This window comes from Heterodontus francisci, chromosome 3, assembly GCF_036365525.1.
Source record: "Heterodontus francisci isolate sHetFra1 chromosome 3, sHetFra1.hap1, whole genome shotgun sequence".
In the NCBI taxonomy this organism is placed as follows: Eukaryota; Metazoa; Chordata; class Chondrichthyes; order Heterodontiformes; family Heterodontidae; genus Heterodontus; species Heterodontus francisci.
Genome location: NC_090373.1, coordinates 117,790,210 through 117,808,826, shown reverse-complemented (window position 1 = coordinate 117,808,826; position 18,617 = coordinate 117,790,210). Strand labels below are relative to the sequence as shown.

At 41.7% G+C, this 18,617-nt stretch overlaps 1 protein-coding gene across 3 annotated transcripts in view; it reads left to right on the top strand.

The window, feature by feature from the left end:
* The first annotated feature begins 761 nt into the window (after window positions 1-761).
* LOC137352712 (trafficking protein particle complex subunit 3-like) overlaps window positions 762-18,617 on the top strand; it is a 48,669-nt gene continuing 30,813 nt past the window's right edge. Inside the window, exons 1-5 of one of the 3 annotated variants that reach the window (XM_068018453.1) lie at window positions 762-861; window positions 2,795-2,974; window positions 6,458-6,639; window positions 13,978-14,025; window positions 18,012-18,109. In XM_068018453.1, the coding sequence (XP_067874554.1) occupies window positions 6,598-6,639; window positions 13,978-14,025; window positions 18,012-18,109 (188 nt within the window). In that variant the 5' untranslated portion in view covers window positions 762-861; window positions 2,795-2,974; window positions 6,458-6,597. The remainder of the gene's footprint in view (window positions 862-2,794; window positions 2,975-6,457; window positions 6,640-13,977; window positions 14,026-18,011; window positions 18,110-18,617) is intronic. The other 2 variants (XM_068018460.1, XM_068018466.1) reach the window with 2 other exon arrangements.

Here is an 18,617-nt window from a genome sequence, read left to right as displayed (position 1 = left end):
TCCGTGCCACACAAGAAGCTGTTGTGTACTAGCTAAACTGTATAATCGTGCAATTTTCATGTGGGTCTTCAATAACCTGCAGAGCTATCACACATTGTCAGTGACACCATCTCATCCTCCTCCCTTTCAGTCTATTAAATTCTTTATAGTGTGTCCGCCTGTGCAAGGCTTTAATCCAGTGGCAACAGCTGTAGGGATTGAAATTTGACTTCAGTGGTAGTGCAAAACGGGCAATAATAAATTCCCAGCCTGTTTTACAGGAAGTGTCGATAAGGATTGGCCAATCCACAATGCCAGTTTTATACCTGTGTGACAACTTGAAAATTTATAACATTAACTTTCCAATGATGTTGGGCAGAGCATCTCACCAAAAAGTGTATATATTTTGATCCACATTGGTCATTTAAGAGGCTCAGCAGTATGGCCTGGTGGGGCTATGATGTACAAGCATGGTCAGACAGCAAAGGTTCCTTCTCTACAGTGACTGATTTCAATTACATTTTACCATTTGAAGAGAGATCAGCATTGCTTGGATTCTCCTGTTTTTTAAAAATATGTTTCTGTAAATTAAATGTAGAATTACCTGTTTCTACTGATTTCACAGAGGAAACTCAATCTTCACTGCTGGGACTTCTGTTTTCTCTCCATCACTCAACTAGAGCATTTGAGTCATATGCTCTTCTGCTAATTTTTCAGAAGACTTTTTGGCATTTTTTTTATATTTTGATTAATTCTCTGTTGTGTATTTTATAGAACTCCAATTCAAGGTGGTGGATTGGAGAATAACAACAAACAATGAGGGACAAATCACATAGAATAACAACATGGAAATAGGCTGTTTGACCCATCCAGTCCATTGTGGTATGTATCCTCCACACAGGAAGTATCCTAATCTCATTTTCGTGTTTTGTTTCCATAGTCTTTTATCTTCCTTCCCTTCAATTATCTATCAGAACTATTCTAAATGACTAGGCATTTACTCTGAGTTACTTCATGAAAGCCACCATTGTCATGATTGTATGTGTGGGCTTGAGTATTAGAAAATATATGGTACTTGGAAGGGAAACTGAAAGTAGCTTTGTGCTTTGGGGAAAACACCTGACCTGGTGTTGTTGTAAGGTCAGATAAGCTTATGCTGCTGTAGTGAGAACAGTGAACAGAACTCTATAAAAGTCTTTAATAAAACACTTGTTAAATCTTTGTTAAAGTTAAAGCTGTGATTTCAAGTGTAATTCATTTCAGCCTGAGATGTGACATTGGTGATGAGGTAAATTCGGAGAGATTTAGGATTGTGTCATGACATTTGTTGGAGCTGATATCTCTCCAATCCAGGGAATTGAGCATTTTAATCCAATGGGTAATGCAGATTCGTCAGTGTGAAGTGGAAAGCGTGGCTGGAGAAATTTGAAGTGTATGCTGACTGTCGGGGTTTGTTTTTGGATGGGGCGAAGGAGCACAGCACAAAAGCACAGCGATGGGCCTTATTACTGTTCAATGCGGGTGCGTCGGTGAGGGAGACTTCAAGATGTTGCCTGACATGGGAGAACTCCAATGAAAGGTCACAGATCTGAAACGTTAACTCTGCTTCTCTCTCCACAGATGCTGCCTGACCTGATGAGTAGTTCCAGCACTTTCTCTTTTATTTCTATACTAGTGGTGATTGACAATTACAGTCATTATTATAAGTATGTAGTAATGAAGTCTACAATGGCAGAGAAAACAGTGTTTGCATTGACTGAAATATTTGCGAGGCATGGTCAACTAGTCACATTGTATTCAGACAATGGGCCACAATTCATTTCACAGACCTTTGCAGATTACATGCAAGCCACAGGTATTCACCATCACAGTGTTACTCTTAAATGGCCACAGGAAAATGGGGAATAACAAAACCAACCCTTAGAGAAACAGGCTGAGGATAAAGACTGGAAGGAGGTGTTGTTGTTATATGTGGCCACGTATAGAGCAACTACACACACAATGATGGGAAAGAGCCCAGCTGAGTTGTTATTTGGACACAAAATATGCACCAACATACCAGAGCTGAGGGACATTAGAGTTGATCAGGAGGTTCAAGATCATGATGATGGGGAAAAGGGTGCTGTAAAGTTTTGTGCAGACCACAGATTGATAGACAGTTTGATGTGATGCCAGGTGATGAAGTATTTCTAAGACGGGAGAGTCCGAGTAAGATAGATACACCATATTATCCCAAGCTGGACACTGTCATTGCCAAGAAGGGAAACAGTGTGACTGTGCAGTCGCCAGAAGGAGTACTGTATGACAGATATTCTTCATGCATTAAAAAGTATCATGGTGACAAAGACACAACAGCAGATGAACCAGATGTAGGAGCTGAGGCGAAGCTGACATCCAGCAATTCAGAAGTCCAAGTCAGTGATGCTGATGGCAGGCAGACAGCTAGCTACTCAGAGGGTAAACATCGGTTCCAGAGGGACCGACGACATTTCCTAATCCTGACGCAATGACCAGAATTCCTGAGACAAAAGGAAGACCACGGCACAAGAAGAGACCACCAAAACAATATGAAGATTTTGTGTTGTGATTATGTTCAAAAATCATGGACATGTTTTGGTCTGATAAGGGAAGAATATCATGACTATGTGTGGGCTTGAGTATTAGAGAATATATGGCACTTGGAAGGGAAATTGAAAGTTGCTTTGTGCTTTGGGGAAAACACCTGACCCCAGAGGGTTGTTGTAAGTCTTTAATAAAACTCTTGTTAAATCTTTGTTAAAGTTAAAGCTGTGATTTCAAATGTGATTAATTTCAGCCTGAGATGTGACAACCATAACTATGCTGAAAGCATATCCCACTTGAACACACGTAAACAGGATTTCTGCTGCACTTTACACAAAGTTATGGCAGCGGACCAGAAGCAGCACTGAGTCTCCGCTTCAGTCATTAACTCCGGTACTGCAATCTACAACCTCACAATCCTCTGTGGAAAAAGGTTATTCTACACTCTATCCTAAATCTCTTACATTTAGTTTTATTTCTATGTCCCCTTGTTCTAGACCCCTGAATCACTGGAAACAGTCTGCCTCTATCTACTCTGTCACATCCTTTCAGAATTAAACTGTATACATGCCAATCATCCTATCAAATCTTTGACTCTCCTCTGTTTTAATGAAAATAGCCCCAATTTTTCACTTTTTTCATTATTTTGTTTCCTCATTCCAAACAGCTTCCTGGTGCCTCTACTCTGTACCCTTTATTGCTGCAACATTCTTCCTATATTGTGCAGCCCAAACTGTTCACAGTGGCGTTACTAAGGTTTAATATTGATTTACCATTATATCTGGACATCTACATTCTATGGGGCTGAAATTTGTTTACACCAACAGCGCAAAACAACTAGTTCAAGCTCTTTTTGGAGACTCATTTCCTAGTCTCACAGTTGCTTTTATTTGGTTTGAAATTAAAAATCTTGGCACTATTTTCCAGGTCACTGGAAAATTAAAAACCAATATAGTCAAAAAACTGACCGCCGATTCACTATCAGCCCATTTTCCGCTACTAGCGTAGACCAACTTCACCCTAATATCTCTTGCCATAAAACTCAGTGTTCCACGAGCTTATTTTCTGACCTTATCCCCTTGATGTGGTGATTTTAATATCTTGTGAACCAGAACCCCTAAATCCCTCTGCTCTTCCATACTGCCCAGCGTGCCCCATTCAAATTTGCAGCTATCCCAGCAAATAGCATTCCTGCAATTTTCAAAAATGAATACAGTCTAAAAGCTTGCATTTAGAAACTAAAATTTTCTTCTGGCATTTTGTTGGAATTAACACAAAAGGATGATGGCATGAAAACATTTAGTAACGGCGCCTCAAGCAGTCAATTTCCTCAAGAGCCATCCATTAACCATAAAAATAATTGGACTCACTGGGCAGTCTCTGCTTTCTGTAACAGCTCCCTGTGTAGATCTCAATATTTAATACATAGTAGTGCACTGAATCATGGGTTTTCAAGGTTATGCTTGATATTTTTGCAGTCTTGCAGTATTCAAGGAAGGAATCTAACATTAAAAAATGCATATAGTATTTATTCTGTATTCAGCAAGCATTAAAGTGAAATGCAAAACATAATATTCATAGTGTAGTAACATTATTGAATTGTTTTTATACCACAAGTCTAAGTATTATTTATTCCCATTTACAAGTCTCCACAGAGGAAACAAATAGAATACTTAATCCCATGTGAATGCCTGGAGATAGCTACACCTTGAAGTGGTTAGTATTATTTCAATGGGGAATCTCCATTAACAAAGGAGAATAAACAAAAGCATTTTGGGTTGACTACATAAGAGCAAATGATTTGGTGCATTAGGGCAACCTGTGGCAAATTTTTAAATTTTCACATTTATCATGCATTGCCAGATCTGCTGCTTAAGTATATTCTTCTGGTAAAAATCCTAAAGATGGTTAAAATTTCTGGTTTATGAGTAGATCAGAATAATAACAATCATTTATTACAATAGTTCACTAATCCTAATTCTACATCCTTCACCTGAAGTAGCCAGTCAGTGTAAAGTTATCAACAAGATCTGTCAAGTAGAGGGGGGCAGGGGTCACATGTGGAATATTCTGTGTTCTGGGTACACTGCCTTCAAAAGAATATTGATATGTTGGAGAGAATTCACAAGAGAATGATATGTATGATTTTGTACATAGACTGTGGACAAATTTGCACTAGATACAAACTATTTAAAATGTTTGTAATACATCCTTGGTTTAGAGCTGTTCATCCACTCTTTAAACATAAAGTGCTCTCTGAATCTGTAACCAGTTATCCAGGTGTTTCAACGCAGTAGGGCTAATTTTAATTTGAGGCACACGAAGTTTGCTAGGCGGAATGTTCCCACCTTTGCTCATCATTTTGGCTGCCAGGCCCGAGATATTTTGAGGCCAAAGTTCATTTGCATGCTGCCAATGAAGGCAAGTGCCAAACTGGTATACTGAGGCAACTCGCTAGTTGAGGGTGGGGGTGTGGAGGGGTGGGGTGGGGCCAGGGGAATTGTCTGGCTCCTTTGTGGAGTCACTAACAGGCAGAGCCTGGGGAGAGGTGATCTGGTAATGGGGTGGGGGGTGCAGAGAGCTTGCATAGACAGGCAGTTGGCTGGAGTACCCCGGGCCCACAAAAACAGAAGATACAAATAATTCAGGCCATTTTTTCAGTAGCTTCCAGCAATTTCCTTAGGACTTTTATTTGCATTTTACAAATGGCCTCAAAATATCTTGGGCCTCACAATTGCAATGATGAGCAAATGGTGGGAACTCTCCACTTGGCATTCATCCATTGTGTACCTAAAATTAAAACTAGCCTCCCTCCTGAAGCAGGCAAGTGCTCCTGCCACCCTTCTCAAGACCCCAACAAAACTCGTACGACAGCACCTTCTAAATTTGTGACTTCTACCACCTAGAATGATAAGGGTAGCAGGCACATGGGAACACCACCACCTGTAAGTTCCCTTCCGAGTCACACTTCATTATGACTTAGAACTGTATCGCCGTTTCTTCACTGTGGCTGGGTCAAAATCCTGGAACTCCATTCCTAACAGCATTGTGGGTGTATATACGGTTCAAGAAGGTGGCTCAACACCACCCTCTCAAGGGCAATTAGGGATGAGCAATAAATGCTGCCCTTGCCAGTGATGCTCACATTCCATGAAAGAATAAAATAAGTAATCTGATGCTATTTTCAGGATGCTACCATCACATTTGTGCCAAGCAAGGTACTTCAAATCAGCCCCAGTGACTACTCTTCAAAAAATAATCCATTAGTTGTAAAGAGTTTTGGAATATCCGAAGGTCGTTAAAAATGCAAGTTCTTTATTTAACAAATAGTTAAACCATTTACAGTTAAATGCCCTTTGCGCTTTGAAGTTCACATTTATGTACCATGAAATTAAGGTGATCAACTATGCAGTTTTCAATCAGGAAGTTCATTTTTGGAGGTGAACCTCAGTGGATGATCACTTTCAAATTGTATTATTTACAGACAATTGGCCTCTTTATACACATGGCAATAATAGCAGGTTTGACTATCTTCACTTTTCAGAAATGCCTGATAATTTAGTGATCCTCATGAGATGCAAAGGTTCTCACAAAAATTAAATTTAGTAATATATACCACTATTACCACTATGTACAATAAAAGGTTATTTTGCCTGTTGACCATCGTGAGATCTGTCAGATCCACGTGGGAAATATTGTTTTCAGGCTATTTAATCAATGATTATATGATTTTCAAATGGTTTTTCATTTTGTGAATTCTTCATTGACATATTTTAATTCTTGTTGACACCAACAACCCTTTCAAAACATTAAACAGTTGATAGGCTCTTTTCACCTATAGGGGGAGATGTTTCTTTGATTTTCAAACATTCTCATTGGCATTGTTTGTGGTACCAGTCTGGTTTGTTTTCTTCAGTGCTGTTGATGCCTCTAATAAGAAAACAAATCAGAAGGAGCAGGCTTTCTCCCAAGCGATCGCAGGAGGAGAGAACTACAAGAGATGCTTTAAACTGAACAGCTGGATAATGAACACCATGTAATAGATTTCAGTAAACCATGTCTCGACAACCAAGTAGAAGATCAGAAAAACAAAAAATAGTAAGATATTTTTGCACTATCGCATGCGCATTTTTCCATTATTACAATTATACTTAATTCCTGTAAGATTGGAGTAGCTTCAGTCTCTTAACAGGAATTAGCTTCTACACCATAGTAATGTTTTATTTACAGTAGGTGTGAAGGTGAAGATAGACACATGAAAAAAGTACAGTAGATAATGTGAATACAACAGAATTTTAACAACTTATTATATTGGGCTAAAACTGCAAAATAAATTAGATATTTTGAGTACAATGGAGAATGGAGAGTATACATAAAGAAAACATTGATGTTAAAAACAGGCATTGAGGTACAATGCCTCGCATTGGTTTGTATAGTGTGCTTTGCGTTACATTGATATTTCTAAAACCTGTTTGTAATATTAAAAACTGGAAGTTACAAAAGAGCTGGTGAGAGGAAATCTATTTTATTATCGAGTTAGGAAAGTAGATTTATTTGATAAGATCCCATCAGCTAGTCAGGGGGCACTGCTGTCCAAAGTGGGTCTATTGAGCCTGATGTAGAAATGCTAAGTTAAAAATTGTTTAAGGACTGATGTATTTGTTCATATCAGTAATGCAGCATTGAGTAGCATCTTTTCAGGGAAACTTAAACTGAATTAACATCTGGCTATTTATTAGTGCTTGATTCATATAAATACTTTCAAATCCAAAGTGTGCTGTTTTGCCTGAGCTAAAAATGCAAATTGAATCTCACTTACCAAGCAAATGCAGATTAACATTCAGCTTTTCTCTGAATTCTGACTTTAAATAGTCATCACTACAAGAATAGTATTCCATTTAATCACATGGGAAATAGGCATGCCAAAAATTTCTGTTCTAAGTAGCGTTTTATTATAGCCCGAAAGGGGTAGGGTATACCAGATGCAATTAGTGAGGATGTTAATAATTGGCTGCGGCAGAGAAAAAAATAGTTTTTCATTCAGCAATGAATCATGGTCTGGCGTACTGCTGACTGAATACATAAAGTATATTCACTTCTGTTGCATACACATTGGCATAATTCACATTGATTCTGCAAGAATGACAGTGCTGTAAAACCAACAAATCCAACATTATTTCTCCCTCAGCCCTTCTACCAATATTTTTTTTTAAATTCATTCATGGGATGTGGGCATTGCTGGCTAAGCCAGAATTTATTACCCATCCCGAATTGCCCTTGAGAAAGTGGTGGGGAGCTGCCTTCTTGAACTGCTGCAGTCCATGTGGGGTAGGTACACCCACAGTGCTGTTAGGAAGGGAGTTCCAGGATTTTGACCCAGCAATAGTGAAGGAATGGCGATATAGTTCCAAGTCAGGATGGTGTGTGACTTGGAGGGGAACTTGGAGGTATTCCCAGGCATTTGCTGCCCTTGCCCTTCTAGATGGTAGAGGTCGTGGGTTTGGAAGGTGCTGTCTAAGGAGCCTTGGTGCATTGCTGCAGTGCATCTTGTAGATGGTATACACTGCTGCCACGGTGCGTCAGTGGTGGAGGGAGTGAATGTTTGTGGATGGGATGCCAATCAAGTGGGCTGCTTTGTCCTGGATGGTGTCGAGCTTCTTGAGTGTTGGTGGAGCTCCATCCATCCAGACAAGTGGAGAGTATTCCATCACACGCCTGACTTGTGCCTTGTAGATGGTGGACAGGCTTTGGGGAATCAGGAGGTGAATTACTTGCCGCAAGATTCCTAGCCTCTGACCGGCTCTTGTATCCATGGTATTTATATGGCTACTCCAATTCAGTTTCTGGTCAATGGTAACCCCAAAAATGTTGATAGTGGGGGTTTCAGCGATGGTAATGCCATTGAATGTCAAGGGGAGATGGTTAGATTTTCTCTTGTTGGAGATAGTCATTGCCTAGCACTTGTGTGGCGCGAATGTTACTTGCCACTTATCAGCCCAAGCCTGGATATTGTCCAGGTCTCGCTGCATTTCTACACGGACTGCTTCAGTATCTGAGGAGCCGTGAATGGTTTTGAACATTGTGCAATCATCAGCGAACATCCCCACTTCTGACCTTATAGTTGAAGGAAGGTCATTGATGAAGTAGTTGAAGATGGTTGGGTCCAGGACACTACCCTGAGGAACTCCTGCAGTGATGTCCTGGAGCTGAGATGATTGACCTCCAACAACCACAACCAGCTTCCTTTGTGCAAGGTATGACTCCAACCAGCGGAGAGCTTTCCCCCGATTCTCATTGACTTCAGTTTTGCTAGGGCTCCTTGATGCCATACTTGGTCAAATGCTGCCTTGATGTCAAGGGCAGTCACTCTCACCTCACCTCTTGAGTTTAGCTCTTTTGTCCATGTTTGAACCAAGACTGTAATGAGATCAGGAGCTGAGTGGCCCTGGCGCAACCCAAACTGAATGTCACTGAGCAGGTTATTGCTAAGCCAGTGCCACTTGATAGCACTGTTGATGACATCTTCCATCACTTTACTGATGATTGAGACTGATGGGATGGTAATTGGCCGGGTTGGACATGTCCTGCTTTTTATGTGCAGGACATACCTGGGCAATTTTCCACATTGCAGGGTTGATGCCAGTGTTGTAGCTGTACTGGAACAGCTTGGCTAGGGGTGCGGCAAGTTCTGAAGCACAGGTCTTCAATACAATTGCCGGAAGATTGTCAGGGCCCTTAGCCTTTGCAGTATCTAGTGCCATCAGACGTTTCTTGATATCATGCGGAGTGAATCGAATTGGCTGAAGTCTGGCATCTGTGATGCTGGGGACTTCAGGAGGAGGCCAAGATGAATCATCAACATGGTGCTTCTGGCTGAAGATTGTTGTAAATGCTTCAGACTTATCTTTCACACTGATGTACTGGGCTCTCCCATCGTTGAGGATGGGGATATTTGTGGAGCCACCTCCTCCAGTTAGTTGTTTAATTGTCCACCACCATTCATAGCTGCATGTGGCAGGACTGCAAAACTTAGATCTCATCCATTGCTTATGGGATCACTTAGCTCTGTCTATCGCACGCTGCTTACGTGGTTTGGCACGCAAGTAGTCCTGGGTTGTAGCTTCACCGGGTTGACACCTCATTTTGAGCTCTGCCTGGTGCTGCTCCTTTCATGCCCTCCTGCATACTTCATTGAACCAGGGTTGGTCTCCCAGCTTCATGGTAGAGTGGGGATATGTCGTGCCATGAGGTTACAGATTGTTGTTGAGTACAATTCTGCTGTTGCTGATGGCCCACAGCACCTCATGGATGCCCAGTTTTGTCAATATTCTAAAGGCATTCTTTTTAACTGGATGAATAAACTCACTGTGTGGGCTTTTATCCAGTCCTGTTTGAATGGAGATTTTCTTGGAAAAATTCGGGTAAAAGTATGCTGTCGTCCAGTTGATGTTATCAGCAATAGCTCTTACTTCATGCTTTGGGAATTTTGGAATAAAATATTGCTGGGCCCATTAATATACAAGCATACATATGAATGTACATATGAAAAGAAGCGACAAAAAAGATCATCAATGCTTGCCCTAACATCGTCCACCCCAACTTTTAGTGATGATGAATCCTAAGGAGGTCAAAAAGAAATTAAGAAATAAATTTGATCAATTTCAGGCAAAACTCTGGGTAAGTCCTCTCCAGCTCCATCAGGAGAGCTTGGTTACCCATGAAACAGCACTAGGTGAACTTAATTAGCCACTTCCCACCACCACCCAATATCCTCTAATGTCATTAAGAACATAGGACACCACCAGATCAGAAAAGTTCAGTTCCCTCATCATACCAGCTCCAAAGTCACCTTTCCTATCCATTTATCTTTCATACCTTTCAAAAGCTCTGTTACCAAGAGAGAGTATGTAGCCCGCTCTTGAAATTATAATGATCTCCATTTATACTTCCTCCTTAGGTATGCACGATCCTCTGTACTGGGAATAAATTTCAACTTCACTCCAGAAACAATAACCTGGCACAGCAGATCACCCATCCTTTATATAACCCAACCTATTTTCATTCCATTGATTTCAGTGGAACAATATTTGGAGGTTCTACAATACAGAGCTGATCTGCTCTGCTGGGTTACTGCCCAGATGGCGAATTTGAAAATGATCAAGTTATATATTAAAATATATTCAGTTTTTGTTATCTAAGGTGAAATCATATGCCCTGGTCCTAAAACCTGTGTTAATATTGAACATCACTCTGGGAAGCAGATTAATTTCATCCAGATGCTTAAGGTTATTTTATACCTCAATAAATCCCCTTTTTCGGCCCTTTTTCAATGTGCATATCCCTGGTACATGTAAGGTACATGCACAGTTTGGAAGCAAGAGACAGAAAATTGTAGGCTGTTCGCTCACAATTTCCCGAGATGGGCTCTCAAGAGGCAACAGTTTGCAGAATTACTCCTGTAACCATTTGGCATATGTGCTCACTTCCATTTATCAAATTAGTTGCCCTTTGTCAAAAGCAAAATACTGCAGATGCTGGAAATCTAAAATATAAACAGAAACTGCTGGAAATGTTCAGCAGGTCTGGCAGCATCTGTGGAGAGAAAAGCAGAGTTAACATTTCTGGTTGATAACCTTTCATCAGAACTGGAAAAAGTTAAAGATGTAACAGGTTTTAAGCAAGTACAGAGGCAGGGAAAGTGGGGAGAGGGAGAGAAAAAAGGATGATCTATGATAGGGTGAAAAGCAGGAGAGATTAAATGATAAAAGGCATGGTGCTTCACAGCAAAAGGTGATGGTAATGGGACAAGTAAAGAACTAAAAGATCAGTCCAGAGGAGGTGTAAATAGGAAATAGTAGAATTATTACCAACAGCTTTTGTCTGGTGAAATGGAAGCAATGACTATTAACTGAAATTGTTGAATTCAGAGTTGAGTCCCGAAGGCTGTAAAGTGCTTAACCAAAAAATTAGGTGCTGTTCCTCAAGCTTCTGTTGAGTTTCATTAGAACAGTGTAGGAGGCCAAGGACAAAGGAGTCTGAGTGGGAGTGGGGCAGAGAATTAAAATGACAGGCGAATAGAAGCTCAGGGTCACACTTGTAGACTAAACAGAAGCATTCCCCAATGCAGAGAAGACCACACCGTGAGCAGCGAATACAGTATGCTAAATTGAAAGAAGTACAAATAAATTGCTGTTTCACCTGGAAGGAGTGTTTGGGGCCCTGGATGGTGGGAGGGGAGGAGGTAAAAGGGCAGGTGTTGCAACTCCTGTACTTGCATGGGATGCTGCAGTGGAAGGGGAGGGAGTGTTGAAGATGATTGAGGAGTGGAGCAGGGTGGCATGGATGAAACGGTCCCTTCGGGGAGGAGAGAGGAAGATGTGTTTGGTGGTGGCGCCACGCTGGATACGATGGAAATGGTGGAGGATGAGCAATTGAACGTAGAGGCTGGCGAGGTGGAAGGTGAGAAGAAGAATCCTATCATGTTCCTGTGAGGGAGGGGAACAGGTGAAAGCAGAAGTGCCAGAAATAGAACAGACATAGTCGAGGGCCCTGTCAACCACATGGAAGGGAATCCTGAGTTAAGGTAAAAAGCAGGAGAGCAAGAAACAACCCCGAATCCAGAAAAGGGTGTGAGGGACGGGACTTGAGTAGGACTGGAAAAAAGAATGTTGTCGATATCCTATGAAAAGGACGGCATAGCTAGGCCCATATGGGTTCCCATAACAGCATCTTTTATTTGAAGGAAGTAAATGAAGCCAAAAGAGAAGTTGTATTCGCTTTGTATTTCTTTCATAGCCATGATGCCCCTAAGGTACAATGCCCGGAACTATGCACAATTCTCAGGTGGGAACTGACCACATCCTGGGACTTATGTTCTATCCCTCAATCTGTCTTAACATGTCACAAGCATTTTAATATCCTACGTCATGCCCAGGCATGATGCACCCAATCCAATATCACCATAAAGCAAGAGATCAAACTGTACATACTTTATGTGATAATTATTAACGCAATACATTGTGTTTTCTAGCATTCTACCCTTAGATGCGCTTCTATTCTATTCTATTCTAAAAAGTATGTTTGTTTTAGTACTTCAGTCTCACACATCTTTGATTTTCCTATTACGGCCACATGGTGAGGGGTGTGGGTGGTTCCCACTGTTCAACTCCCACCTGACCGCAGCAAGTGTTTTTTGTGATTAAGGTTTAACCCCTTTGTGTTCTATTTGTCAAATAAAGAGACACCTTGTCGGTTTAAAACAAAAGATTAATTATTTATTGAGCAACGTGCCTTATCCCGAAGTTGTTGCAACCGCATCCACTCATGCATTTACTCATGCACACACACACACACACACACAAGAAGAGACAGATAGAGAGAAAAAGGGGTAAGTGATTTTCAAGTGAGGTAGGGTTTCAGGGTTCATAGTAAACCTGTTGAATTCTCTCAGAAATCAAGTTCTCTATGGTTGTAGGCCTGAGGTGTTCATAGATTAATCTCTCAGCTGAAAGTTCAGTTTGAAGACAGAGGATCACTTCCAAAATCACTTCTGCACAAGTTAAAAATGTAGAATTTACCGCAGGGCACCTTCCCTTCTGGTTTTCTGGATTTTCTCCTAGCTCTTAGCTGGACAAGCTTCGTGGTGATGCTTCTTTCTGAGTGTCCCTCTCTCTGCCTCGAGGGCTGCCTTTTAAGGTAAAAAGTTTGTCACAAATGATTTTGGTAGGAGACGCTTTGGTCTCTATCCCATGGTGATCACACAATGGCCCAGTTTGAGAATAATCCAGTTATGATGTTTTCACTTCATACCTTCTTTGTTTCAGTAGAACCCAATCAATTCAGGAATGTTTCAGGATGTTTCAGGATGGGTGTAATTCATATTTCTCAACCAGGTTAGGCATCTTTTTTCCTAAACAGACAGTATGGCAATGTTTGAATGTATAAGCGGTCCATCTTTTGCAGCATTGTCTATCTTTTTAAAAAGGTAAAGTCAATTTTTTATAACTCTGCAGTTTGAGTCTGTATTTTTCTCATAACTGTGACATTCCTAATATATTTTTTGTAATTACCATATGAAGTTTGCTTTGGTCCAATCACTTGTTGTACAGTGTTTTATGGATTACTCAACAATTCCTCCACAGTAACTTTAATATTTTTCAGTAATAATTAGTTTTCAGGTTGACACAGTGCAAATTCATACCATTCCTATTTCTGAGTGTAGAGTTATCTCCATCTTCACAAAAATAAACAGAAGCAATTTGTACTTTTCAAACCTTGCAGCTAGAATGAATGGTTTGTTGTAACTTGTACAACATATTTTAGCTTAATTAACACATTTGGAGGTCAGAGAAAGTGTTTTAAGATGGGAATAACTGCAACTGTCCTTTATCTAGGTTGTCATTAAGAATCTGATCTCTTATGTCCCCTGTTCTTTAGGATTGGCATTTGCCATCTACATCGTCCACCGGTTCAGCACATCACATGGTATGTGTGAAATCTGCAATAGATTGCAATTGACTTACTTAGATCAATTAGTTAATGGCAAGTATTTATTTTGCTTTTCAGAAAGTCTTTGTATAGGTAACACTAAAATCAAGCATGCCCTTGTACACTATTCTTCAAAAAATACAATCGTATTTTCTCTTTCACTCAGTATTAATTTCCTCACTGTTCCCAGTTTCTAGATCTGGTATGTACGAATACATTGGGGATGATTTTTCATGGCCCAGGAATGGTGTGAACAGGGTGGTAGTGAGCCAAAAATGGTAGTTTAGCAGTTATTACCACATTCTTACTCCCTATATAGCTGCTGCCATTTTATTTGGGGCCTTCATAAGGGAAACCAAGGTGGCTACTATTTCAGGTGAAAGACGAATTTTATTTGGGGTTCTATGATGTACAAAGATCTTCTAAGGCAATTTTGAGGCACCTGCACCGAGCACACTCTGCCCTTATGGCACAGAGTGGCCTAATCAAGGTCCTTAAAACCTTGCAGACTGCTCAGAAAACAGTGCAGGTACTTTTTAAAGTTTATTAAATGCTCCACCTAGCACCAGACATTTTTTTTTATTCTTTCATGGGTTGTGGGCATCACTGGCTAGGCCAGCATTTATTGCCCATCCCTAATTACCCTTTGGAAGGTGTTGAGCTGCCTTCTTGAACTGCTGCAGTCCATGTGGGGTAGGGAGACCCACAGTACTATTAGGAAGGGAGTTCCAGGATTTTGACCCAGTGACAGTGAAGGAATGGCGATATAGTTCCATGTCAGGATGGTGTGTGGCTTGGAGGGGAACCTGCAGTGTTGTAGCTGTACTGGAGCAGCTTGGCTAGGGGCACAGCCAGTTCTGGAGCTTCTGGTCTTCAGTACTATTGCTGGAATGTTGTCAGGGCGCATAACCTTTGCAGTATCCAGGACCTTCAGACGTTTCTTGATATCACATGGAGTGAATCGAATTGGCTGAAGACTGGCATCTGTGATGCTGGGGACCTCAGGAGGAGGTTGAGATGGATCATTCACTCGGCATTTTTGTCTGAAGATAGTTCCAAATGCTTCAGCCTTGTCTTTTGCACTGATGTGCTGGGATCCCACATCATTGAGGATGGGGATATTTATGGAGCCACCTCCTCCTGTTAGTTGTTTAATTGTCCACCACCATTCACGATTGGATGTGGCAGGACTGCAGAGCTTAGATCTGATCCGTTGGTTGTGGAATCGCTTAGCCCTATCACATGCTGTTTCTGCTGTTTGGCAGGCAAGTTGTCCTGTGGTGTAGCTTCACCAGGTTGACACCTCATTTTTAGGTATGCCTGGTGCTGCTCCTGGCATGCCCTCCTGCACTCTTCTTTGAACCAAGTTTGGTCTCCCGGCTTGATGGTAATGCTAGAATGGGGGATATGCTGGGCCATGAGGTTATAGATTGTGGTTGAATACAATTCTCCTGCTGTTGATGGCCCACAGCGCCTCATGGATGCCCAGTTTTGTGTTGCTAGATCTGTGCAAAATCTATCCCATTTAGCACAGTGGTAGTGCCACACAACACAATGGAGGGTATCCTCAGAGTGGAGATGGGACCTGGTCTCCACAAGGAGTGTGCATTGGTAACTCCACCTATACTGGCATGGACAGATGCATCTGTGACAGGTAGATTGGTGAGGACGACGTCAAATAGGTTTTTCCCTCTTGTCGGTTCCCTCACCACCTGCCGCAGACCCAGTCTAGCATCTATGTCCTTTAGAACTCGGCCAGCTCAGTCAGTAGTGATGCTACCAATCCAATCTTGGTGATGGACATTGAAGTCCCCCCCCCCAAAGTACATTCTGTGCTCTTGCTACCCTCAGTGCTTCTTCCAACTGGTGTTCAACATGGAAGAGTGCTGATTCATCAGCTGAGGGGGGGATGGTAGGTGGAATCAGCAGGAGATTTCCATGCCCATATTTGACTTAATACCATGACACATCCTGGAGTTCAGAGTCAATGTTGAGGGCTCCCAGGGCAATGACTGTATACCACTGTGCTGCCCACCAGCTCTGATGGTGATGGTGATCTCTGGGACATTGTCAGTAAGTTATGATTCTGTGAGTATGACTATGTCAAGCTGTTGCTTGACTAGTCTGTGCGACAGCTCTCCCAATTTTTGCACAAGCCCCAATGCGTTAGTAAGGAGGACTGTGCAGGGTTGACAGGGCTGTGTCTGTCGCTTGAGGTGAATAGGTCGATGCCGAGTGGTCTGTCCAGTTTCATTCCTTTTATACATTTCTCTAGCAGTTTGGTACAACTGAGTGGGTTGCTAGGCCATTTCAGAGGGCAGTTGAGAGTCAACCACATTACTGTGGCTCTGGAGTCACATGTAGGCCAGACCTGGTAAGGCCAGCAGATTTCCTTCCCTAAAGGGCATGAGTGAACCAGATGTGTTTTTACGACAATCAACAATGGTTTCATGGTCACCATTACTGAGACTAGCTTTTTGAATTCCAGATTTATTAATTGAATTTAAATTCCACCAGCTGCCAGGGTGGGATTTGAACCTATGTCCCCAAAGCATTAGTCTGGGCCTCTGCATTGCTAGTCTGGTGACATTACCACTGCATTACCGCCTTCCTGTCTTCTGTCCACGGTCAGCCCATCTGCATGATCCCATATCCTGCGATTACCTCCCCCTTAAGATATAATTTCCACTCAGTTCTGTGGAGGAGTTGCCAGGATTCCTGCCCCTTTCCCAGCCAGTGAACTGCTTGTGTATACTGATGCAGCATTTGCAGCCCACTGGCAGGAAACAACTGAGGCCCGATCCTCACAATGGCTCGGACCTTGCAGCATGGAATTTAGGGGACTGTTGTGAACATTGCTCCCATTGCCTGCCTCATGTGAAAATCTATGAAGCAGATCACAGTACTCTTGCTAAAGGCCCAGTGAAGTTCCATGAATAGTTTAATAAATCTATTCCACACAAGTGATCATTGATCCAAGATCATCGTATCTGTTAGGTACTTTTACCAAATTTTGCAAAGCAACGCATGCAACCTGAATCGTCACACCTCTAATGGAGTCATGTATTGTCAACAATAGTTGCTATGTCCAAACCAAATACTTCCTACCCATCTCAGACAACTAGAGATGTCAATATGAAAGCATTGCCAAAAATAGAAATGGAGCGTATAACTGACCAAATTTTTTGCCTTCATTATAATTTACACTGTTCTACTTTGCGTCAGTGAAATCTGACTAAATTGTTTCCAAAAATAAATGGAACTGTATGATGTGTGGCAGCATAGCCTGCTGAGTCACCTTTCAAATTCTCTTCTTTTCTCATAAGGCATGTTGGCCCAAAAATCCACAGCTTTTCTGGGGTACACTTGATATACCTTTGGCAGAAGTTCGCTGGAATGACAAGAAACTAGGCTGGGACCTGGATACTTTGTGCAGTAGCCTGCTTATGTAGAGGGCATGAGAGGTAGTTATACCCTCTTTCTGGAGAGGCATGGGTGCGGCAGCATTCCCTTCTCCAGCTGGACTTGCCGGCATGGCGGATATATCTAGTGATGGAGGCAAATCAGGTAACCCACACAGACCCTGGGACGTTTTCCAGGGTCAGCAGCAAAGGCAACTGAGAGGCCCATCTTATACTGACGTGCTCCATCACAGAGTTGGGACACTTGCCTCTGAAAAACAGCAGTTTGTAATGTTTTAATGTAGCTCTTAAAGATTAATATGTAATGTAGAGGGACTTTTCAGAACATAAGACAGCATCTAACTGTGCTATACCTGGCCTTCGAGTATTTGATGCTGACATTGGGTGCCCAAAGTATAAAACCTTTCCATTCCTCACCTTGACCAATAGGAGAAAATATATTTTTATAATAGAATAATTTAATTAGTAGAGTGTTCTATAATTTAAATTGTGTCGAAAGGTGATGTATCAATTGTTTCTACCTGTCCAATTACTTTCCTAAAGTATTGTCTTACCTTGCAGAGCACTGAGCTCTTTATACTCACATATGGAACTCTAGTAGCACAGCTCTGTGAAGACTATGAAAAGGACGAGGATATCAATAAAGAGCTGGATAAAATGTGAGTAATAGTTATAGTGCTGTAATCCATATCAGAGAAGGAAGGACGAGGGATAAGCTGGTATTATTGCAGTATAATACCCAGGTAAAACATTATCCTATAAATATCATCTGAGGAGCATGCACTTTGAATTATACTATATATATGTCTGCATATTCTTCCTGTAATACACTAGCTGAAACATCCCAATTTTCAAACAGCTAATTAGCAGGCCACCTCTGTGTTCGCTGTCCAATTAGGTACAGGGGTGGGAGTGGGTTCCAGAGGCGGGAGCTGCAGGTTGTGTGGCCCATTGCGAGGGAGACTAGCATCCCTGACTGTGTGAGCGGTGGGAGCGCTGCAGAGGACCAAGTAGCAGGAGCAGCAAGGAAGCAATGGAGCTGCCATCTGTATCAGGGAAGCAGCTGAGACCTCATTTGTTCCATAATGATCAGAGACATCTGTCGCCAGGAAATCCTCAGAGTGGCAAGACTGTGACATGTAAAGGCAGCAGCATTGCCATTATTTG